The sequence below is a fragment of the Ambystoma mexicanum genome, chromosome 2p (assembly GCF_040938575.1).
Source record: "Ambystoma mexicanum isolate Mex_15411 chromosome 2p, UKY_AmexF1_1, whole genome shotgun sequence".
Taxonomy (NCBI): Eukaryota; Metazoa; Chordata; class Amphibia; order Caudata; family Ambystomatidae; genus Ambystoma; species Ambystoma mexicanum.
The window spans coordinates 108,597,167-108,622,432 of NC_090923.1; the positions used below are offsets into that span (position 1 = coordinate 108,597,167).

At 48.9% G+C, this 25,266-nt stretch overlaps 1 protein-coding gene across 1 annotated transcript in view; it reads right to left on the bottom strand.

Annotated features, from left to right (window-relative positions):
- Positions 1–19,069, bottom strand: part of LOC138566264 (uncharacterized) — a 171,688-nt gene extending 152,619 nt beyond the window's left edge. The window contains exon 1 of the mRNA XM_069643351.1: positions 17,798–19,069. Coding sequence (XP_069499452.1) covers positions 17,798–18,986 — 1,189 coding nt within the window. The 5' untranslated portion in view covers positions 18,987–19,069. The remainder of the gene's footprint in view (positions 1–17,797) is intronic.
- Between the last annotated feature and the right edge of the window lie 6,197 nt (positions 19,070–25,266).

The window sequence follows — 25,266 nt, forward strand, 5'->3', positions numbered from 1 at the left end:
TTTTAGCCCTATTATTCCTAAGGGAACTGCACAGGTTTCTGCCTAACGTGCACTGTCCGTCCTGTTGCTCTTCAGCTTACACTGCCTGTTAACTGGCGGGCTCATCCACTGGTCCATCTTTTGCAAGTTAAGCCTATGGATCAGCAGCCCTTCAAGCATGATCTTCCTTTACTTTACTTTACAAATGTATAACACACTCCTCAGAACCCGGCGGCATATGGGCGCAACAAGGACTAACAATCAAACATAGAAACATGGAGCTCACCTTATAGGAAACTGGGGTGCATGGTTATCATAGAGGTACCTTCTGTAGTGGTTGTAAATGGTAATGATGAACCTGAAGTTTCCGAAAAGTGTGATTCGCTATTGCGTTGAGGGCATTTGCAGCATTTGTCTTAATAGAAATATTACCCAGTTAGCGAAAGATCATGGGAACACACCATTTCATCCACACTCAGTACATATGCTTTAATGTTACAAAAAGGTTAATGTTGGCGCGACAACCTAAGATCCAAAAGTGATTTATATGATTAGTCTAGTTTCTGATTATGTGCTTTGCTCAGTCAGAAAAGTCAACATTCCTACTTTGACCAGAATGGCTACTGGAAAGGATCAATAGAAATGAACATTGTAAATCTTTTAAAAGGCCAGTTTACAATGTTAGTACAATTAAGTAATGTCCTTTTTAGTTTGGGATGTTAGGTGGTGCTTGTGCCACCTATAATCCAAAACTATTGCATGAGATAGGGAGAAATAGCATACGGCTTGTAGGTGTTGTTTGGTTATTTGCCCCCCCCCCATTGACTGCCCATGGCCATGCTAATTCCTGTGACCATTCCTACCAAGTTCCTGGCCCTCCCTGCCTAAAATACCCCCTCATCTGAACTCTTTGAACTCACTTTAATCAAGCCTTACCATCAAAACTTGTTGTGCTCGGAGTGCTTGCCAGTGCTTTTTTCAAAGCAATCTCATGAAAGTTAATGGGGGTTATAAGGTGGGCGGTAAGGGATACCGGGCACCGGTAAGGAGACCGGTGCCGGTAATCCCTTACCGCCCTACTACAAGGTCCCTTAGCGGGTCCAGTAATGGCAGTTCTGACCAGCAGTTATGGATAGGACCCGCTAAGGGACCAGGCCGCAAATAATGGGCTTGACATGCACAAGCCCGTTATTTGCATCCTCCCCATTCCCATTACCGGTCACGCCAAGGTCGGACTACACCGGTAAGTCCCCATTGAACTAGACTGGTGCCGGACCCGTTATTGGTGGCAGTCATGGTGGCAGTCATGGCAAATAGCGCCATGACTGCCACCAATCTCGGAATGAGGACCAATGACTTAATTGGAGCTGTAAACTGGATACTGGTATAATTACACATTTCTTAACCAGGTCTGCCTTCAGCCACTCGATGTTTGTCCTTCATTGAAGTCCTATTAAAAGCAAGCATTGTCAAGGCCAAAAGTTTGACTTGTGTTTAAGTATTAGACATTTGCCAGGCACTGCTATGAGATGCCCAGGTGCTTGTACCATTTTGCGCCTGCTCCCATCAATGGCACTGCCTGGCAAGTGCCTTTACCATGCCAACAAAGAAGCCCAAACTGTTGGCATTACCAATGCTTGTTTAATATTGTTTTTCTAGATAACAGACACAATGTTGCCTCTCAATATGTGTTTTTAGTTGGAAGGTGCCACACTCAGATTAAAACAAATGATCTTTTTTCTTCTTTGAATACTAAGGCAAAGTCAAATAGGTGCTGTCTTCTGATTGGTTGGTAGTGCGATTAAACCTGCACTTTTGTTACAGTGTAAACAAACACCAATAATTAGATAGAAAAGAAAATAACACACCTATTGTAGACCCTGCGACCTGGTCCTAAGGTCTCTTACAAAGGGTGTCAGTCATCCAGTACCCCCTGCAAAGCCTATCCACATCCTATTGGCCCCCACCCCTCCACATGGACATTCCTGCAGGGCATACACGATGAGAATACATGTCTCCAAATACAAGGCCAGGCCCTACCTTGGAGGATGTCTCTGACGCTGCGGCTGTCATTCTATTTCTATGATTAATAAAGCCTGTTCAGATATCTGTGTTTATTCCCTGCCCGCGCTGTTGCCAGCTATTGCTGGTATGGCTCTACAAAGGCACACCTGGTAATGAGACTCTTGCCCACTGAGAGAGACAGACACATTATAGTGAGACAGTAAGAGACAGAGAACGAGAGACAGAGAAAGAAAGGGCGCATAACAGGACAGATTGTCAAGTCCCCCCCCTACCAAAGACGAGCCAATGGGCCTCATTCCGAGTCTGGCGGTAATCCTGCCAGTGCTACCGGCGGGTTGCCACCAGACTCAGAATAAATGACTGGAGCCTGAATTCCCGGTAACACCGTGGCATTACAACCCTGGCGCTCAGGGAAGTCAGACGCCGGCAAATTGTAAGTCTCCATTCCCCATGGGACTCTATGGGAATGGGGACCACTGTAGCAACAGTGGCGGTGCTTCCAGACCGGCAAAGTTATAATGAGGCCCATGTATTTCAATGGAAAGTTGGGGCTGGGTGTTTTTAATATTACAGGGCCCTCATCATAACAGTTGATCACACACATCTGCTTGGAAGTCTGAGACCCACATGCATTCACCATGGACTTTTCGGGGCGTGGAAGGGCGGGTGTGGGGGGGGTTCATAATTTGAAAGCTTTGGGTACTATTGTAGCCTGCATTATTCTGTAACATACCTGTTCTTCACTGAGATAGCATAATGTGGATTTCATTCAGAATTTTAAATGTTAATCTAGACTTTGGCCCTCATCAGGAGGTTGGAGATAACCATGCCGCTTTTAGCGGCATGGTTGCCTCCTTACCGCATTCCCGGCCCGGGTTCCTCAAATGAGGACTTACCGGGCCATCGCACTTTTGGCGGACCCGGTAATTCCCCGTCCGAGGAACCTGGACTCGGTCCATCCCCATTCCCATTCGAGCACCCATAGGGCTAAATGTGAATGGGGATGGAGCTAACAACAGGCCCATTAATGACGGGCCCGTTGTTAGCTCCCTGGTGTCCTCATGGGACCCGGAATGGATGCCATTACACCATTACTATCTTCAACCTTCATGGACCAACCCCACCCACTCAACAGGCATCCAGAAAGCCCATGCTGCTGCTATGGGATTTCACTGTCTAGGTCCTGACCCTTGTTCTCCCGTAGACCCAGCAAGCTTCCAGGAGATACCAGCTTCAATCAAGTGTGCTGCTTCCGACTTGGACATTTGCTGTGTATGTATGCTCAAGGTCTCTGTCAAGCATCCAACAGTGACCGCGACTGTGCAAAATCAAGAATGCATCATTAACAGATGGAAATTTAGAAACAGGCCGCCTGCTGCACCCCTCTGTATCCACTCTGTCCATATCAGTCCAAGTCTACCCTTAATAGTCCATCCTTCTATTTCTATCCATATTATTATACCCCATCCCTTTGCTTCCTATCTCTCTCCAAGTGTACCCTTAATAGTCAAACCTTCTGAAAGCATCATATTACCCAGCCCTATTCCTATATCTGCTGCCTGTCACCCTCTGTGTACCCTCTCGCCATGGCTGAGCAAGTGTCCCCTTAATAGTCTGAATGCATCATATTACTGTACCCTAATTCTGTATCCCCTGCCTGTAACCCTGTGCGTCCCCTCTCTCCATGGCCAGGCAAGAGTGTTCCCAACCTCAATAGTCTGGCCCTCTGAACGCATCATATTGCTGTAGCCTATTCCTGTATCCCCTGCCTGTAACCCTGTGCATCCTCTCTCCATGGCCAGGCAAGAGTGTTCCCATCCTCAATAGTCTAGCCTTCTGAACGCATCATATTACTGTACCCTATTCCTGTATCCCCTGCCTGAAGCCCTGTGTATGCCCTCTCTCCATGGTCCGACAAGTGTGCCCCTAATAGTCTAGCATATGTCTTTACCCTATTCCTATATTCTCTGCCATGTGCATACTCTCTCTTTTCATGGCCGGTCAAGTGACCTTTAATAGTCAAGCCTTCTGAATACATTACTTTACTGTATCCTATTCCTGTGTCCCCTGCCTGTAACTATGTGTATCTTCCTCTCTCCATGACTGGGGAAAGTGTACCTTAATAGTCTAGCCTTCTGAATGCATCATATTACTGTCCCTTTCCCTGTAGCACCTGCCTGTAACCCTGTGTATCCCCTCTCGCCATGGCTGAGCAAGTGCACCCTTAATAGTCTAGCCTTCTGAATGCATCATATTACTTACTGTACCTTATTCCTGTATCCCCTGCCTGTAACCCTGTGTATCCCCTCTATCCATATCCAGGAGTGTGTACCCTTAATAGTCTAGCCATCTGAATTCATCATATCATTGTACCTCTTCCTGTATGACCTGCCTGTAACCCTGTGTATCCCCTCTTGCCATGGCCGGAAAGATTTACCCTTAGTAACCTAGCCTTCTGAATGTATCCATATTACTGTAGCCTATTCCTGTATCACCTGCCTGTAACCCTGTGTATCCCTTCTATCCATATCCAGGAATGTGTACCCTTAATAGTCTAGCCATCTGAATTCATCATATCATTGTACCTATTCCTGTATGACCTGCCTGTCACCCTGTGTATCCCCTCTCTCCATGCCGGAAAAATGTGCCATTAATAGTCAAGCCTTCTGAATGCAACCTATTACTGTACCCTATTCCTGTATCCCCTGTCTGTCACCCTGTGTATCCCCTCTCGCAATGCTGGAAAAATGTACCATTAATAGTATAGCCTTCTGAATGCATCCTATTACTATACCCTATTCCTGTATCCCCTGTCTATCACCCTGTGTGCCATTCTTCCATCTGAGAACAGGGAAGTGGGTTTTCCATGCCTTGGGTACACTTAAAGGGTATGTGCTGTGGTACCCATTACGCTTTCATGTACAGATGTTGAAAAAGGGCATACATGGATCTTTCCAATGCTTCATCCAGTTACGTGACCTAAATCCCACCCAGCTGCCATTAACTGCTAATCTTTTGGTCTCTTCTTGGTTTACTGCCCTTTTTTCTCCCCTATTTAAGCAGTCTTCCAGCCTCTATTCTTTTGCAGTTGAACAGCTGGTGCAAGTGGATCTAATCACGTGACCTAAACCCCACCCGCCAACTAAGTCCCCTTCCCTTCTTAACTTTTAGTTCACAGGGCGTCTCTCTCTCTCGGGCGTCCGAAGCGAGTGGTAGTCAACGAAAAGGGCAACAGCTGTTTGGTCATGTTAGGGCCTGGTAAGGGCTGAGGGCCAGTCACTGTGCTCGTTCTACACTAGGTAAATATCACCATATGTCGCCACTCAACGCAACCCATTCCCACACTCTCCAGGGATAGTACAGCTAAACATTCAAAGCAGCCCTGAACAGCTAACCTGGTAAACCTCATCAATATCCTTCCTACAACCCCACAACCTGTGCCTTCTATTCACGTCTGCCCTGTTATGATGGTTAATACTCGCTCAACTGTCACACACGCTGCGGATATCACTGACCACATAACCAACACTGTTATTGATGTCCTTGAAACACAGTTTACACCCCCCTCCTCCTACATCTTTGATATCCTACTACCCCAAGGCTACTGTATCCAACATACTGACCGCATAGGAAAAACTGGAGGTGGTGTTGCAGTCTTCAATAGGATCGACTGGCCCTTTATGGTAACCCCAACCCCCACACACATCTCCTTTAAATCCCTGCCATGCCAGTTTTCCATCTCAAACAACTCAGTTACATCCCACCTTATTAACAGGCCCCCTGAAGGGCGTGGTAGCTTCAGCGATGATCTTTCTAACTTTCTCTCCTTTGCAACAGTTTCCTACTCTAATACTATCCTTCTCAGAGATGTTAACATCCCTGAGTCCCAACCAGCAAAACACCTACGTGACTCCCTATTCTCTCTGATAGACTCCATGGACCTTAAAAAGACTTTGTTCTCCCCCATGCATGTCAAAGGTCACACGCTCAACCTACTCTTCACCTCCTGCCCAATCTTCTCATCCTCAAACCCCTTCCCCTCACCTGGACTGACCATGCCACCATTCTCCTTCTCATATCACACACAAGGCTGCCGCACAATCGTCATCCCAAACGTCTGGTTAAGGAGCACCGATCCTTCAAGAATTTTCTGCTAGACACACAAGAGGCAATGTTCACAACAATCCCCACCACAGTGAATGCCTTAGCCCTTCTGGATACATTTAAACACCTTGCCAGAGAACGAGTGGTTGCCCACGCACCTATAAAGTCTGATCACACCAAAGTCAAAGTGTCAGCACCCTGGTACACACACCCAAGCTCTCTGAAAACAAACGCTCTATCAGATCCCTTGAAAAGCGGTGGTGCAAGGACCGCAGCCTAGAGGATCTCTCGTCCCTCAAATCCCTGCGTACCCAACACAGGCACATGATCTCTGAGGCTAGGTTGCCTTACTACATTTCCACCGTTGAGGCAGTGTCTCATAGGAGCAAAGCATTATTCATTGTAGTCAAGCAATGCTTCAAGCTCACACCAGTCCCCGAGGTGACGATTTCACAAGAGAGATGCAATGGAATTAACAGCTTCTTCATTAACGGAATTGATCAAATCAGAGGTCATATTGATGCCTCACAATCACACATAGCCCTTCTAGCCATCCCCCTCCCCGGGCCCTGCCCTCCTGGAAAGACCTCACCCTCCTCTCTCCTAAGGATCTCTCAGGCACACTCGCTTCACTCAAAACCACTACATACATGAACAACTTCCTCCTAACCTCCCTAATTAAACAACTCACCGGCCCAACACTTACCACACTCCTTGGTATTGTGAACGCCTACCCCAGTGAAGGCACATTCCTAGACATGTTGAAGGCAGGTCTCATATGACCCCCTTCTAAAAGAAACTTGTTTGACCCAGGGGACCTAGGCAACTACAGACCTATCAAGAGCCTCCTGTTCATCGGGAAGCTTATTGAGAAAGTAGTTGCAACCCAACTACTTGGCAAAATCGACCAGCTTAACCTCCTCCGCGATTACTAGTCTACCAAATGCAGCACTGAGACTGCAACCATCCAAGTGGAAGATGAAGCCCTCAGAATCATCGGCACTGGGGACTTGTATCTCCTAGTACTCTTAGACCTCCCAGCTGCCTTCGACACAGTTGATCATCAAATACTCCTCTCCATCCTCACCGACAGGATGGGCTTCCCTGGAATAGTCTTTAAATGGTTTGCATCCTACTTATCTGATAGGTGCCAGGTCATACAGATGGACTCATTCAGATCCAACAGACGTCCAGTCATGTGTGGGGTCCCCCAAGCTTCCATTCTCTTCCCAATCATCTTAAATCTATACATGGAACCCTTGGGAACTCTCCTAACTGACTCCAACATAGCCATCCATCAGTACACTGATGACACAGAGCTGTACCTTAAGGGCAGTGGGCCTCAAGACATTGCTCGCCTCCGTGAATGCCTGGCTACCATCCAAACATGGATGTCAAATGCTTACCTTAAACTGAACCCGCCCAAGACCGAATTTTTTCTCATCTGTCCCCGCACTAAATAATAACTCATGGGTGGATGGCATGTGCTTGGAAGGATTCATGCCTCAGCTGTCACTCTCAGCCAAATCCCTGGGCTTTATTGTTCACACTAGCCTTTCCTTCCAAAAATACGTAGCCAAAAAGGCACAAACCGCATTGCCACTGATCCACACACTCCGCAAGATCAAAACCTTAATTCTCCCAAACGAATTCCGTATGGTTGTCCAAGCCCATATTATCTCAAAGATCGATGGGGAAAATGCCCTCCGTGCTCGGCTTCCAGCCGCACACCTGGCAGCCCTGATCATTACAGGTGCCCGCAAATTCGACCAGAACTATCAAAATGTTAAAGTCAAAGCTAGCTTGCAAAGAGAAGACTGGAACGCGATGCCGGTAGAGGCTCGAAATGCCCCTACACTGCTCCAGTTCCAAAAACCTCAAAAATCGTGGCTCTTTCAACAACACCTGCCAGGGGAATAGAAATCCCTCTCTCCATCCACCAACAGTGCTGCACTACTGCATAAAATGCCAAGCCCAGATCCGGCACAATCCCGTTGTAAAGCGCTCTGCTGCTCTTGGGCTAGGTTTGCACTATAAGCAATAAAAAGTAGATGTCAAAAGTATAGGGATTTGATACTCGTGTCTTTGGCATAAAGGCCTTGAATGTAACAGAATCTTACTTAATAAGATGTCCGAGTTCTTATATACGTCATCATTTTCTAAGGTTTCGCCTAAATCTCTGGCCTACCACACAAGTACTTGCCAGATGTAAGCTCATTCCCAAATAATTAAATTTTTGTCGTTTTTGCTTAAATAAATCTCAAATGGAAACCTTAGAACACTGCATCTTATATTGTCCGATTCTAGTTTGTCAAAGATCGATCCATTTCAAAAAATGTGACTTGTCCAAATTTTTCTTCATGTCTATGAATGAAATTTGGTCAAGCATAAATAACTCTCCGAACTTGCTATGCGCGTGGCGATCATTTACTTCCTTGACACCATTTTTCCTAAATCCAATGATTCTAATTCTGTGTAATTTGGTGTTTATTCATATCTTTCGTATTTCATTTCTGCATAATTCTTCTAAAAATGTTGTGTTAAATTTTATGTTGAAAAAATTTATCAAATGTTTTACTTGTGTATATTGTTTGTATTCTGCTTTTATATTTGAAAGGATAATTTTATTACCCATATCAAATAAAAATTAAATAAAAAATAAGCAATAAAAATAAATAAACATGAACAATTCAGTGAACTAGGAGATGCAGCTGTGCAGCTAATTCTACAAAGAATGCATGGCCCCCCAACCATTCGCTGGCTGCTGTAGGTTTACCAGATTGAATTCAAGGTACTCTGTGCAAAACATCATGCTTTTACAATACCACCACCCCACCCCCTTTTTATGTTAAAACGTAGTCCATTATCTCCCTACCCAGGAACCAATGCCGTGGCCAATCTGAACCCCGGAACTGATAACGCCGCAATAAGTGCCTTAGCATTCTGCACAGTACCTATGCCCGACAGAACACCGTGAAGCGACTATGCACTAGTCATGTCATCAGCAGCCTCCCCTGGCAATTCTATTTCCATTATTTTATTTATTGAGTGCAGGCCTAGCTTTGGGAAGCAATCAAGTGCTGTGCAGTAGTGGGGGTTACAGGCACTCATTAGATGGTTACACTGGGTACCAGTCTTCGCAACATAGTCATTACCGCCACACATTTGGGGTCGCAGGCAGTGGTGGAAGTGAGCGGGAACGGTGTTCCAGTACATTTATTTTTTCTGTTTACCATTCCTCTACTTTTTAAGACCATATTCACCATTCTATACAGAGGATTTGCCAATTCATGTCCCTGTGCAAGTGTAAAGTTGTAATAGGAGCCTTAGTTGCTAGTCACTTAGACTATTGCAAAGGCCCGGCTGCAACACCTTGTCACATGTTGCACTGTGCTTCCACCTACCCTCTCCCCTGCCGAGACCACAGTTCCAGTACTTTTTTTCGGTAGACTTCTACCACTGGTAGCAGGGAATATTTAACATTTACAGTCTGTGGTGAACATATCACAGTGCTAAAAGGGCAGGTGGGAGGTGAAATAGGGGGTGGACTGTAAAGAATGGTCTCCAGGAGGAGCCCCGTGCTGGATGGTTGGCGAGGAGAGTGTCTTACGGGTGTGAAAAAGGGACTCGTATAAAACGACGGTCTTGATTTCTTTTTTGAATTGCATGAGGGCAGGGGCATTCTGATAATGCTGGGTGTGATATTCCAGAGGCTGAGAGTTTGGACTGGGAATGCTTCTTTTTTGAATTGCATGAGGGCAGGGGCATTCTGATAATGCTGGGTGTGAGATTCCAGAGGCTGGGAGTTTGGACTGGGAATGCTTCTTTTTTAATTGCATGAGGGCAGGGGCATTCTGATAATGCTGGGTGTGAGATTCCAGAGGCTGGGAGTTTGGACTGGGAATGCTTCTTTTTTTAATTGCATGTGGGCAGGGGCATTCTGATAATGCTGGGTGTGAGATTCCAGATCTGGGTGTTTGGACTGGGAATGCTTCTTTTTTTAATTGCATGAGGGCAGGGGCATTCTGATAATGCTGGGTGTGAGATTCTAGAGGCTGAGAGTTTGGACTGGGAATGCTTCTTTTTTAATTGCATGAGGGCAGGGGCATTCTGATAATGCTGGGTGTGAGATTCCAGAGGCTGGGAGTTTGGACTGGGAATGCTTCTTTTTTAATTGCATGAGGGCAGGGGCATTCTGATAATGCTGGGTGTGAGATTCCAGATCTGGGTGTTTGGACTGGGAATGCTTCTTTTTTTAATTGCATGTGGGCAGGGGCATTCTGATAATGCTGGGTGTGAGATTCTAGAGGCTGAGAGTTTGGACTGGGAATGCTTCTTTTTTTAATTGCATGAGGGCAAGGGCATTCTGATAATGCTGGGTGTGAGATTCCAGAGGCTGGGAGTTGATACTGGGAATGCTTCTTTTTTTAATTGCATAAGGGCAGGGGGCATTCTGATAATGCTGGGTGTGAGATTCCAGAGGCTGGGAGTTTGGACTGGGAATGCTTCTTTTTTGAATTGCGTGAGGGCAGGGGCATTCTGACAATGCTGGGTGTGAGATTCCAGAGGCTGAGAGTTTGGACTGGGAATGCTTTTTTTAATTGCGATGAGGGTAGGGGCATTCTGATAATGCTGGGTGTGAGATTCCAGAGGCTGGGAGTTTGGACTGGGAATGCTTCTTTTTTTAATTGCATAAGGGCAGGGGGCAATCTGATAATGCTGGGTGTGAGATTCCAGAGGCTGGGAGTTTGGACTGGGAATGCTTCTTTTTTGAATTGCATGAGGGCAGGGGCATTCTGATAATGCTGGGTGTGAGATTCCAGAGGCTGTGAGTTTGGACTGGGAATGCTTCTTTTTTTAATTGCATGTGGGCAGGGGCATTCTGATAATGCTGGGTGTGAGATTCCAGAGGCTGGGAGTTTGGACTGGGAATGCTTCTTTTTTTAATTGCATGAGGGTAGGGGCATTCTGATAATGCTGGGTGTGAGATTCCAGAGGCTGGGAGTTTGGACTGGGAATGCTTCTTTTTTTAATTGCATAAGGGCAGGGGGCATTCTGATAATGCTGGGTGTGAGATTCCAGAGGCTGGGAGTTTGGACTGGGAATGCTTCTTTTTTTAATTGCATGAGGGCAGGGGGCATTCTGATAATGCTGGGGTGAGATTCCAGACGCTGCGACTTTGGACTGCGGTTGTTTCTTTCCTAGACATTTCTGATCTGGATTTCTGCTTCTCTCGTCTCTCCAGGTCCCGACTTCCAATGATTTGCCAGACTCCAGGGATGGCGAACTTGCCTTCTAGGCAAGAGGAAGGATATACGGGGACAGCTTTGTATGTGTTGTGCCCTGGCTTTGAAGGTGATGCATGCTTGCAGGGGTACTTCGATAATTGTGGGTGCTATGTTGGCTAACTTTGATTGAGCAGACATTGGCATGGAGGACACTCTTCGCAGATGCTGACATAGTGGAAGGTAGGCGAGTGTGGAAGGTGAATCCCCTGCCCAAATGAGATAGGAACAGGGCATGTACAGTGGACCTCAAGCCTCACGAGTAGTGCCAAGAGGCCGTCCTGGTGATGCAGCGCTTCACTGCTCCATGTAATAGACAGTTACAGCAGCCTGTATCACTGTGCACCACAGGTCTGTCTGCAGGTTCCTTGCTGTGGTGTTTTCACTGTCCCTGGCCTCTCACCTCACTACTTGAACAAGGCATTTCCTTCAGCCTTCTGCCCATCTCCATTATAATAACATCTCCCTGCTTATCCAAGTGCACCGCTGTCTGACCACCACGAAGCTCCCTGAACCTCCTCGCCTTTCCTCACACCCCATCACTGCGAAATGCTTCCCCCCTGATGTTACCCCTGTAACCTCACGGAGCACCTCAAACAACGATCTTCAAAAGCCCCCTCTTCCATTAATAATTCCTGTTTTTACACAGCGCTTAACAGTGCATGCTTGTCATGTTGGGTGCTTGAAATAACCGGTGATATTATAGACTAGTTTAATGATACTTTATACTAGTAGAACTCAGAAGGATAAAAGGCTGAGTACCTCCTTTCAGGTGTCAAAGCTGTGACCTTTAGGAGGAAACAAGACAACCACAAAAAAAAAGCCCATCACTGCCCCTATGGCGTGTGCTATTGGGCAGGGGGCAGGGGGCATTGTGCGTTCTGTAAGAACCAATAGGGAAATAATGTGCTACTTTTGACTAAAATAATGTATTAGCGCTACACTCCCATAGGTCTCCACTCAATGAAATAACAGAAGATATTATTATCCCATCGAGTGGTGCTCAATGTATAGACCTCAGAAGGATGAAAGGCTGAGTTTACCCTGCCACGATTCGATCCTGCCAAAGCAGACTACAGAGGGATATCAGGGGCAAGCGATTAGCTCACTGTGCTATCTGACCAGCTGCATCAGTCTCCTCTTGCATTCGGCTTCCATTACCCAACACCATATGTGGTTGGAGTGGCCACTCGCCAAGTCGGGAGCGCTTCCATATAGATACACATGGATAACAGGGGCGAGCGCTTAGCTCACTGTGCTATTTGACTGGCTATTTCAGTCTCCTCCTGCATTCGGCCTCCGTTACCCAACACAATCCGTGGTTGGGGTGGCCACTTGCCAAAAAGGGGGCGGTTCAATATAGACTTGTTCCAGTGCAGTTTGCAGCCAGATGGGAACGCCATCATGGTTGTGAAGACGGACGTTTCTGTGCAGCGCTTTGGGCGCCGGCCATTCTGTGCCGAGAAATTACGTTTTTTAAATATATTGTCAACCAAAGCACGAGAAAATGAAGTGCTTTGGTTGACAGTGTACTTAATCCAACAGAATTCTTGTGTCCTGTAAGAAGGGAACCTTGGTGTGGGTGTCACTCACCTAGAAGGGACAGCTTGTGCATGGAGCCCTATAAGAACGGTACCATGGTGTGGGTGTCACTCACCTAGAAGATACAGCTCGAGCATGAAGCATATAAGAAGGGTACCATGGTGTGGGTGTCACTCACCTAGAAGATACAGCTCGAGAATGGAGCCACATAAGAAGGGTACCATGGTGTGGGTGTCACTCACCTAGAAGATGCAGCTCGAGCATGGAGCCACATAAAAAGGGTACCATGGTGTGGGTGTCACTCAACTAGAAGGGACTACTCGAGGATGAAGCATATAAGAAGGGTACCATGGTTTGGGTGTCACTCACCTAGAAAGGACGGCTTGAGCATGGCGTACTATTAGAATGGTACCATGGTTTGGGTGTCACCTAGTAAGGACAGCTTGAGCACAGGCTGTTTTCAGGGCAGTTTTTTTAAGCGTGGTGTTAGAAATGACAGCATGGTTGTATGGTCACCCACCTAGAAAGGACAGCTTGAGCGTGGATGTGTTTGCAGGCTGGTGATAGAAATGGTTCGTTCCATTGTTGGTGTGACACACACCAAGGGTACGGACACAGAGGAGCCAGACAGGATTGGTATAATGTTCGGTACATCACTCATCCGGAAAGGATAGCTTGATCAATGAATCGCCATAGGACAATTCGCAGTGGGTCAGGAATGGTTCTATAATTGGACCGTCACTCACCTGGAAGGCACAGCTTGATCACTGAATAGCCATAGGACAATTCGCAGTCGGACAGGAATGGTTTTATGGTTGGAGTGTCACTCATCCGGAAGGGACAGCTTGATCAATGAATCGCCATAGGACAATTGGCAGTCGGACAGGCAAGGTTCTATGGTTGGAGCGTCACTCACCTGGAGGCCACAGCTTGAGTACGGAATAATGGTTTCTTTGCAGGACACTTTACAGCCTGGTTATAGAAGTGGTACCCTGCTTGGGTCCACCTATATGGGCAGATTGAGCACAAACCATGTGCAGGGCAGTTTGAGGTCAGACGAGAATGCTACCATACTTGAGGAGGAAAGGGTCACCCATCGAGAAGGGACATCTTTAGCACAAGCTCTTTTTAGGGCAGTTCTCATTTTACTGAAAATGTACCATTGCTGCAGATGTGACTCGCATGGGTGGGACGTCACTCACCTAGAAGGGGCAGAAGCTTGAGGTTAGAAATTGTACCATGGAGGGGGCATCACTCATCTAGAAGGGGGAGCAGCTTGAGGTTAGAAATGGTACCTGTGACGAATCAACTTTTGGGGCACCAGTGGTCCAGGCATGAATATCGGTTTCTAAATCATCAATCAGCCCCACACCTTTAGTACACCAGAAGGGATCCAAACAGATTGGAAACACAAGCAACTTATAAACCTCCTTGGCCAATTTTGGTAACGTGGACGGAACAGCAGGCTTATCTCTGCAAGGTCGTGGATCGTTGGTTAGATGCAACACAGCAAAAATACAATTATTATCCAATGATAAAAGGGACAGTCCAGTCAAGGGTGTATACAAATATCTACTTCATTATTATTCAACTTACAGTTCTAGCACACTACAAAATACAACCCACCCTGTAAAGGAATGCAGAGGAAGGAAGGAAAGGGGATGCACTCTGGATACTGACAGGAGGGTAGTCGGTAAAGTAATTAGTCTCAATAGTTCAAGGATACTTGGTTTCAGCACAAAGGGAGCAATGAGTCATAAAATGTCACTAGGGGCCTTCGGATGTACCTTGTGCTTGTCGAAGTTCTTGGTGCTCAACAGGGTCGAGTCGGTTTCAGGGCGCTTTGCAGCTTCTGTGACAGTTCCAGATGGGAAGACAGCTCCGGATATCAGGCGGCAGGCAGTTTGGCGAGCGAGGCTGAGCGGACAGCAGCAGGCTGGCCGATACAGCGGCTCTGGGTCAGGAATCGTTTGTCTCAGTGCTGGTTGGCGGATCTGAAGCACTGGTTGAGGCATCTTGGACAACGTTAGCAACTGCAGCGTGACAACAGTCAGTGATGCAGTCAGTTGCTGCTCGAGGGGAAACGACGGGCTCAAAAATGTCCTTTAAGGTGGATGCTGGTTGATGCTTGTCGATGCACTCCTCCTAGCTTCTTCACTGGGCTTGTGTTGTCCTTTAAAGCGGACGGCCCAAAGCTGAGGACAGTGTTGCAGGCAGGGGCCTAGTCCTGTGTTTGGATCAGAGACTCTCTGGCACTTCCCACCTAGTGAGCTTGGGCATTCTGTGTGCTGGCTGGGTACCGGTTCTGGAGCTGCTTGGAGGGTCCTCTGGATTCAGTATCTCCCTCTGTTCCCTGGCAGCTGTTGAAGGGAGGGATCTTGCTTCCCTCTTGGAAATCCTGGTCTTCCTTCACTGGCAGAAGTTGTAAGGCTGACTGTACCTTCAGCCAGGGTTCAAATGAGTTTGTCTTGTTCCTCCTTGCAAAGTCTTCAGATGATCTGCCAAAAGAGGGGCTCGATCCTCTTTTAAAGCCAAATGGGCCCCAGTGATTGGTGCAGGCTAAGCCTACCCAGGAATGAACTAATCCTCGGTCCCCACAAACAATCTCCTGTATGAGTGAGGTCATAACCAGAGTGCTTTGCAACAGGAAAGGTAAAGGGATGAAAACATGTACTACTACGTCCCACCCATCTTCCTGTCTGTTGTGGATCAAAGGGTCTATCTGGTTAATTGAGCTCTCTGTGATTCCTGATTAAAGTGGCAGGTCTCCCTTGAATCTATGGGAGAACACACTTTCTGTCTCCGTCAAATCACATACTCATACCCTCTTAATGGGGTGCCCCTGTGAAGGGTTGCCTACTGGAACACATGTACAAGACATGACAGGTCACTGCCCTTGATACTGAGAGGTGGGGGCTGGCTTCAGGTTGACACAGATACATATCAAAGGCGTTGGGGTTTCCTGTCTTTTGTTAGCCCTGCAACAAGGCCTCTAGTGGGCCTGCTTACATTAACTCTGTTTAGTATGCGAGGCTGCCCCAGCAGAACTGACAACGGACAGGGCAGATCCATGGAGCCTTTGTTATTTAATTAAGATGGCCATGACAGGAGGAAAGTTTTGCCCTCCACCTTTCGAGGTGCCTTGATGTACTCCTGGGTGTCACATTCCAACTAAGTGTGACAGGGTGGACTGCGCCTGTAGGCTGTGTCCACCTAGAGTACACAGGAGGTCTATGTGTATGTCATGCGGTGAGCATAGCGAAATGTGTGCAGATTGGCCCCACACATTTTCTAGAGGTTGATCTACCATCATTCAATTTCATATAAAATTTCAAGAAGGCCCAGGTGAGCGCACACCCACCATGCGGTTGGTGGAATTCCTCACAGTAACACTTAGAAGGGGCAGAACCTTGAGGTTAGAAACGATAATATGGTTGGGGTGGCACTCCCCTGGAAAGGACAGCAGATTGGTGTAAGCAATGGTACTATGGTTGGGATGTCACTCGCCTGGAAAGGACAGCAGAGTGGTGTCAGCAATGGTATTATGGTCGGGGTGTCACTCCCCTGGAAAAGACAGCAGATTGGTTTTACCAATGTTACTATGGTTTGGGGTGTCACTCCCCTGGAAAAGACAGCAGATTGGTGTTACCAATGGTACTATGGTTGGGGTGTCACTCACTTGTAAAGGTCAGCAGATTGGTGATAGCAATGGTACCATGGGTGTAGCGTTACTCACCTGGAAAGGACAGCAGATTGGTGTCAGCAATGGTACTATGGTCGGGGTGTCACTCCCCTGGAAACGATAGCAGATTGGTGTTACCAATGTTACTATGGTTGGGGTGTCACTCCCCTGGAAAGGACAGCAGATTGGTGTTACCAATGGTACTATGGTTGGGGTGTCACTCACTTGTAAAGGACAGCAGATTGGTGTTAGCAATGGTACCATGGTTGGGGTGTCACTCACCTGGAAAGGACAGCAGATTGGTGTCAGCAATGGTACTATGGTTGGGGTGTCACTCCCCGGGAAAAGACAGCAGATTGGTGTTACCAATGTTACTATGGTTGGGGTGTCACTCCCCTGGAAAGGACAGCAGATTGGTGTTAGCAATGGTACTATGGTTGGGGTGTCACTCACTTGTAAAGGACAGCAGATTGGTGTTACCAATGTTACTATGGTTGGGGTGTCACTCCCCTGGAAAGGACAGCAGATTGGTGTTACCAATGGTACTATGGTTGGGGTGTCACTCACTTGTAAAGGACAGCAGATTGGTGATAGCAATGGTACTATGTTTGGGGTGTCACTCACCTGGAAAGGACAGCAGATTGGTGTTAGCAATTGTACTATGGTTGGGGTGTCACTCACCTGGAAAGGACAGCAGATTGGTGTCAGCAATGGGACTATGGTCGGGGTGTCACTTCCCTGGAAAAGACAGCAGATTGGTGTTACCAATGTTACTATGGTTGGGGTGTCACTCCCCTGGAAAGGACATCAGATTGGTGTTACCAATGGTACTATGGTTGGGGTGTCACTCACTTGTAAAGGACAGCAGATTGGTGTTACCAATGCTACTATGGCTGGGGTGTCCCTCCCCTGGAAAGGACAGCAGATTGGTGTTACCAATGGTACTATGGTTGGGGTGTCACTCACTTGTAAAGGACAGCAGATTGGTGTTAGCAATGGTACCATGGTTGGGGTGTCACTCATCTGGAAAGGACAGCAGATTGCTGTTAGCAATGGTACCTTGGTTGGGGTGTCACTCACCTGGAAAGGACAGCTGTTCGAAAGTTAGAAATGGTACCATGGGTGAGGCGTGACTCACGGAGAAGAGACCGCCGATTAGCATGGCTGGGGCGTCACTCACCGAGAAGGGACAGCTTGAGCACAGACTCGTTGCACGGCAGCTCGCAGCCGGACAGGATCCCGAGCAGCAGCACCACCAGCGAGTTGAGGCGCTCCTCCATGCTGCTGAAGTTCAGCCGACTCTCCTCCTGCGCCCTCTGCAGCTTGCCAGCCACGGCCATCACGCTGGCCTCGGCCAGGGTCAGCCTGTCCATCACGTTCTTGGAGCGGGTGCCCTGCTGCTTGGCCCCGTCGCCCCCCGCCTGCTTCAGGGTCTGTTTGAACTCCTGTTGAGGCTCCTGGTGGGTGTCCCTCACCTCCTCGGGGGGCGCCTGCTCCTCCGGGCCCAAGAAGTGCAGTCTGCAGCCCATGGCCCCGTCACAGCTGGACTCGGGGGGCACGGCCACCAAGCTCTCCGGGCAGGCTGGGTCCTCCCTCCTGTCACCGCAGTCAGGGTTCTCCGAGCCCAGCCTGTCCGGGCTCACCAGGGACACCCAGAGCAGCAGGCAGAGGCCGGAGAGCAGTCTGGCCCCCATGCTCTCTTCCGTGTCCCTCCCAGGAGACACAGCATCCACCCAGCCTCTCAGGGCAAAGACTCGCCTCTGCAAACGCTGCTCCCCTCTCGCGCTGCACTTTATGGCATGGGAATCCCCACTCCCTCCGCACACAGGCACGGTCCATTCACAGGCGCCGCCGTCCTGTGGGCTTTTCAAAGGAGGGTGGGCGACAGGAGAAGAGCAGGCGCGAGGCGGACGGGGTGGGGGGGGGGTGGGTGGGGTGGAGGAGAGAGGGAGGGTGGGGCTGGAGTCAGGCAGGCACCCAGGAAGGGCAGGGGTGGTGGTGTGCGGGAGAGGGGCTGCACTGGTGAGCCAGGTGAGGGGGATGGGTAACAGGAGATTGGAGTTCAGGTGTGCATGGGGGGGAGAGGGCGGATTAGATGTAGGGTGCCAACGTGGGGGTGGGGGTGGGGGTTGGGGTTGCTTCAAAGGGGAAGGGTCCCGGGGCAGAGCAAGCCCCTGTGGCGAGGTGGGAAGGGCTGGAGGGGCAGTGATGGTGTGAAAGTGAGAAGGGGTGAAGGTGGCTAAAGAAAGAGGGGAGGGGCATCCATGGATGGGATGGGGAGCAAGCAGAGAGTGGAGTGGGCTGGCAGACAATGGAGGACGAGAAGGATGGCCTGAAGCGGAGAGGCAGAGCAGTGGCAAACATGGCATTCAGGAAAGGGGAGAGGTGGAGGAGAGGTGGGAACAGGCAGTGATAGATAAGTTAGAGCGATGGTGGAGGGGGCTGGGCTAGGGATGGGGATGGGCTGGAGGGGAGAGGCAGCGCAGTGGCAAGGATGGCATTCAGGAAGGGGGAGATGTGGAGGAGAGGTGGGAACAGAGGCAGTGATAGCTAACTTAGAGCGATGGTGGAGGGGGCTGGGCTAGGGATGGGGATGGGCTGGAGGGGAGAGGCAGCGCAGTGGTAAGCATGGCATTCAGGAAGGGGGAGATGTGGAGGAGAGGTGGGAACAGAGGCAGTGATAGCTAACTTAGAGCGATGGTGGAGGGGGCTGGGCTAGGGTTGGGGATGGGCTGGAGGGGAGAGGCAGCGCAGTGGCAAGGATGGCATTCAGGAAGGGGGAGATGTGGAGGAGAGGTGGGAACAGAGGCAGTGATAGCTAACTTAGAGCGATGGTGGAGGGGGCTGGGCTAGGGATGGGGATGGGCTGGAGGGGAGAGGCAGCGCAGTGGTAAGCATGGCATTCAGGAAGGGGGAGATGTGGAGGAGAGGTGGGAACAGAGGCAGTGATAGCTAACTTAGAGCGATGGTGGAGGGGGCTGGGCTAGGGTTGGGGATGGGCTGGAGGGGAGAGGCAGCGCAGTGGCAAGGATGGCATTCAGGAAGGGGGAGATGTGGAGGAGAGGTGGGAACAGAGGCAGTGATAGCTAACTTAGAGCGATGGTGGAGGGGGCTGGGCTAGGGATGGGGATGGGCTGGAGGGGAGAGGCAGCGCAGTGGTAAGCATGGCATTCAGGAAGGGGGAGATGTGGAGGAGAGGTGGGAACAGAGGCAGTGATATAGCTAACTTAGAGCGATGGTGGAGGGGGCTGGGCTAGGGATGGGGATGGGCTGGAGGGGAGAGGCAGCGCAGTGGCAAGGATGGTATTCAGGAAGGGGGGGTGGAGGAGAGATGAGAACAGAGCCAGGGATCCCTCACCTAGAGTAATGGTGGTGGGGGGTTCTGGGCCAGGGATGGGGATGGGCTGTAGGGGAGAAGCACAGCAGTGGCAAGCATGGCATTCTGGAACGGGGGGTGGAGGAGAGGGGATAACTGGGGCAGGGATAGCTCACCTAGAGCGATGGGTGTGGGGGAGGCCGGCGGCTGGGCAAGGGATGGGGATGGGCTGTAGGGGAGAGGCACAGCAGTGGCAAGGATGGCATTCGGGAAAGGGTGGTGGGGAGAGGGGTGAACAGGGGCAGGGATAGCTCACCTAGAGCGATGGTGATGGGGGGAGGCCGGCGGCTGGGCAAGGGATGGGCACAGTTAAGGTACCACCTTTGAACGGTGCTAGAGGAGAGACGGAGCAGTGCGCACAGAGGCACCAGTAGATTGGAGGCAAGGCCTGGAGAGTGGGCAGTGGTAAGGCAGGCTCACTTGGCGAGGAGGGGGGGGGGCGTCAGGGGATGCACTGGTAAGTCAGGAGTCCATGCGGAAGCGGAGTGAATGGGGCGCATAAACAGGGAGGGGTGCAGAATGATGGGTTGCACTGTTGAGACACAGGTGGGGAGGAGATTGAGTGGCTGAGAGAGGGGTGTGGCTGTGAAGCACCCTAGAATGCGGGGGCGGGGGTCGGGGGGTCGCAGGGGCAGAAGGACAAAGACTGCAACAAAGCGCTCCGACGGCAGATTGTAATCTGCGGCTCCGCATTTTATCTTGATAACGGACCACGATATAAATATCTATTTTATTCCTGCCCGCAGGGACTAAACTTCAAGGGCAATCATCGCCGCTCTACGCTGCTGATAAGAGGAGGAATGCATATTTTTCCAAAGAAACCTGTCATTAAATGTATGGGGGGAGAGGGGTGTGGATCGAGTGCTGCACACAGACGAGACCTCGACAAGGCGACGAACTCACCATCAAAGGGTGAGATCACAGACTGTCTACACGTCAGAGGGGAGGGAGATGCCATCTACCTTGCTTGCAGGCACTCTCCGTTTTGGAGGATGAAGGGACGTGGGTAGAAGGAGAATGCGGTGTGTGTACAGGATCACACGTGTAGTCTAGTGGGGACGCTGCGACCACAGCTCGGCTCTGCTAATCTCAGAGGGAATTCCGCAGTCACTGCACCTTGCCTGACCGCAGGCGGCACCGCATAACCAAAGCCGCTCCTAAGCAGCAGGTGGAAAGTTGGAAAAAGTACCCACAAATGCACGCCAGCCGTCAGTGATGCCAGTCTCGCGAAAGTTCAGGCAGGGACGCGGCCAATGGGCGTCAATCGGAAACGGCTCTTTACACTAACACAGGATGTCATGCCTGGATGTCAGACACACTGAAATAAGTGTACAGACGCCCTGGATAGCAGCAATGAAGTCACCGCCGTGCTATGCCACGTACCTTGAATGCATACGGCGGGCAGTATTTGATTCTCAAATATGAGTCAAAAGAGGTTTTGTTTTGGCTCAGGGCACACAGCGCATCTGGCGCCGGGAGTGCTCCCCGCCCAGCCACAGAATCACTGTAGAACCTTATAGACGCGTGCCAAGCACTTTGCTTTGCACCCCGTCTGTCACTGCTCTCAGAATCTGCGAGCCAGGCTCGGACTGGCCTAAAGAGCAACAGGGCAGTGCCCGAAGTAAAAATGCAAAATGCTAGTGTGGGCCCCCTTTTTGGCCCATGTGCGCCTGTTTGATGAATTACTTCGCTATGCGGCTGGTCCTTTTCACCAGTGTTACTGAATAAATACAATAGAGACAATTGTATGCCCCAGTCCGACCCTGCTCCTAGCCTTTGAGGCAGTGGAGTAACTTTGCTGAAAATGTTGGGGGGGACAAGGGTGGGGTGGAGGGAGGGCGGGAAGTGGATCTTAGGAATTCTTCAGCCAAATTGTTTAATAAAATCTGGTCAAATGGTAGATTTGACTGAATTCGGTCACCACCATTAGTTTGAAGCCGAAGACACCGAACATGAAGAGCTGGGGTTGCGGGGGAGTTCCCCGCTCCCCATGTTTGGTATTTCTGGCTTTGGCGGTTGCAGGGGTGTTCCCCGCTTCCTCAGCAATGGTGGCAGGGGACCCAACAAAATAAATAAGAAAAAGGGACCCTGCAGCATCAGATCCCACCCGTGTTAGATGGACGGATCTGACACTGCAGGGTACACGAGAGGCAGCTGATGGAGAAAAGGTAATTAGGGGGGGTTTATGGGTGTAATGGTGGTTTGGGGGGGACATGGTTTGGTTTTTTTGTACCAAGGTAAAAACGTATTCTCAGCAAAAATGACTATGGTCAATTTCACTGTGATTTTGTACCTCAGTCAAACAACCTAAATCCCTGAGTGGATAACACTAGACCACTACACCACAAGAGCCCATTGCTGACACTCTGTTATAACTTTCATAAGACTACTGCCCTATCTTCAAAAATTCAATTGGGCCCCGACACATCTTCAGCCGTCCTGCCATGCACCCACTGACACAACATAACATTCACAAACTTCATTCCACTAGAACATACAAACAATGCATCAGTTATCATTCATTCCGACACAAAAGTCAACACACATGTGCGTGCATACTCTCACTCACGCACATGTGCGTGCATACTCTCACTCACGCACATATGCACACAGCACCTCCACTGACATACACCGTGCACACAACATTTATATGTGCATATACAATAACACATGGAAACAATGGTGCAACGTCCATTGAGCAGACCAGACTTTATCATCCCCTGATCCCTGAAATTTTAGGCTAAGTTGACTTAACCCAGCTGAACTATAAAGCCATGGCCGAAAAGGAACAGATTCACTGGAATGTCAGCAATTCCCTTGAGTTTTCCCTTTTTTCAAAGGCAGAAGCCATCGTTCAATGCAGTGCAGTGCGTAACCAAGGATACTTGGTATCAATTTTTAAATGCCATATATCTCCAAACTTGGGTTCTGCACAGCACCTTATATGTGTACGTGCTGATATATCTTTTCTACAAGATTAAAATTAAGTTATGTTTTCCTGTGTTAAAATGGCTCCAAGCAGTGGAGTACCAAGCGGGAGAAGCAGGGGGGGGGGGACAAGCTGCTCCCTGTGGCTCTTTTAAGAGCCAGACTGGGACATTGGTCATTCTGACACCTCTCCTGTTCGGCACATCAAAGAGGGCGCCCAATGGGCAAGGTGTCCCGCTGGCAGGACAATGTGTGCTGAGCAATTCCTGCTCAGCATGCTCATTGTCCTGGCAGCAGGACACTTTGACCGTTCCGAATGGTAGAGGTGTCCTGCTGCCAGGATAACGTCCCAAGGAGCTCTGGGCAGCAGAGGGTTCTCACGTTGCTCTGTATCAACAGAGCATTACAAATGTGAGCGATTAGGTACTGATGGGAGGGAGGGGGGTACTATTACCAGGGACTTTTGTCCCTTTAGAAATGGGAATGAGAGGTAGTGATCAGACGTGAGCAGGGTGCATAGTGTTGTATGCTTTATGAAATAATGACTATGGCTTTAAAACCCAAGGGGGATTTGTTAGGCTCACATTAATCTACATTATGCTATTGTGACTTTGTATGCAGAATGGGGAGAATACAACTAAAGCCATACTCCCATTGCTCAACATATTTATATGACAATTTATATAGTGAAGGGTTAGTTTATTATGAAAGGATAGTTTATTATGTAATGTGGTTTGCTTCCAAGGCATTGCTATAAATAATTATTCAAGCACATTAAATGTAAAGCAAAACCTTAATACATATCTATATCAACTAAACCTGGAAAAATGTGCGTGGTCGCTTAAATTGTCCACATCCCAGTTTCACCATTTAACCAAGTGTGTGATCTTGTGCAAAGCATTTAAATCACATTGTGCCTTATCTGCAGCTCTGCAAGTGACTCTGATTCACTTCAAAGCTAATGCTAATGTATCATGGTATTATAATGGAAAAGCCTAATGACCATAGAGTTGCTCCGCATATTACAATAGTGCAATTTAGGTATTTTGCACCACAAAGATGTTTGTCACTTGGCTTATTTATGGCAACTTATTCTAAAGTTACTTCCATGGTGCTTCCAAGTATCAAGGACCGATGATGTGCCTTGCAATGTCCTTTTCTGTGAAGTCACTTCTGTTGGTGCAATCCATATAATAATTAGGAAGTTTGTGTGTATTTTGCCTCAGAGGGCTTGGACAGAGCTCTAATAGACGAGTTTCCAGCATCTGGAATGATCCTGCAGTTTTATTTTTGTTGTTGTGTGTTAAAATGCCATCTTCCACTAAGGTTATCAAAAAAGTAGATTGGGACAGGGGTGGGCGGTTTGGGGGCGCCAATGACACAATGTGTAATTCCACACACTGCATTTCGTTGCTCACCCCTTCTACCCCCCACTCTTACAATGCTGGATACTCCCCTGCTTAGTTTGGTAAGTGCAACAGTTTTTGGTGGCCTGTAACCTGAATCATGACACCCTTTTACTAAATTGCACCAAACCGTCCTGAAAAAGTGTCTGCAAAACTCGAAATATGTTTTTGCCAGTTTGGTGAAGATTATTTTTGGCTGCAGGGGGAAAGGTTATACAGGGCTCCTAAAAGTGTGCTTTTAACACAAAATCCCATACGGTTTCTTCTGCGCACCTAGAGCAAAAACCATGTTTGGAAGGCGTATAGCACTCAAATTCATTTCATAGACAGTTTTGGGTCACCGGCTTTCTCAGCTTGACTCTTTCCACTCTACTTGGGGAGGGCGCACCGTCCACCAACTTCATTTTGAAATTAGGATGGTGGTGCTTTAGTAGCATCTGAAAAGTGGCAAGACTTATTTTAGAGGCGTTGCAGAGCTGTGGCTTGCCACAGACAATGCACCATTTGTTATTGTTAGTGTGTCTTCATACCTGGGGCCTTAACGTGTATTGTGAGCTCTGCTCACATTGTCCAAATGTGACACGCGCCCTTACTAGGGTCAGCCCGGAGCCCAGCCCCCAACCAACATACACAAACACAGTTAAAAAATTATTTTAAAAAAAAGTACCTCTGCTCTTCTTTCAAATGCCACCTGGGCCATGTCTCGTGTTACACCAACCTAACCGCTTCACACTCACACACCGCCAGACAGAAACAGCCTGAATGAGCTTCCTAGTTCCTGTCTGTGTGTCGCACGAACACAAAGCCGGAAAGTGATTCTCTGCGCCGCGGCTCATAGAAGTGCTGCTGCTAGCGTGGCAGCACAGGCGCTAGGCCCTGCAACACCCAGTTCAGTACCCTGGCCGCTGACTTTGAGTCAGGCTAGCCAGGGTGAGGGAC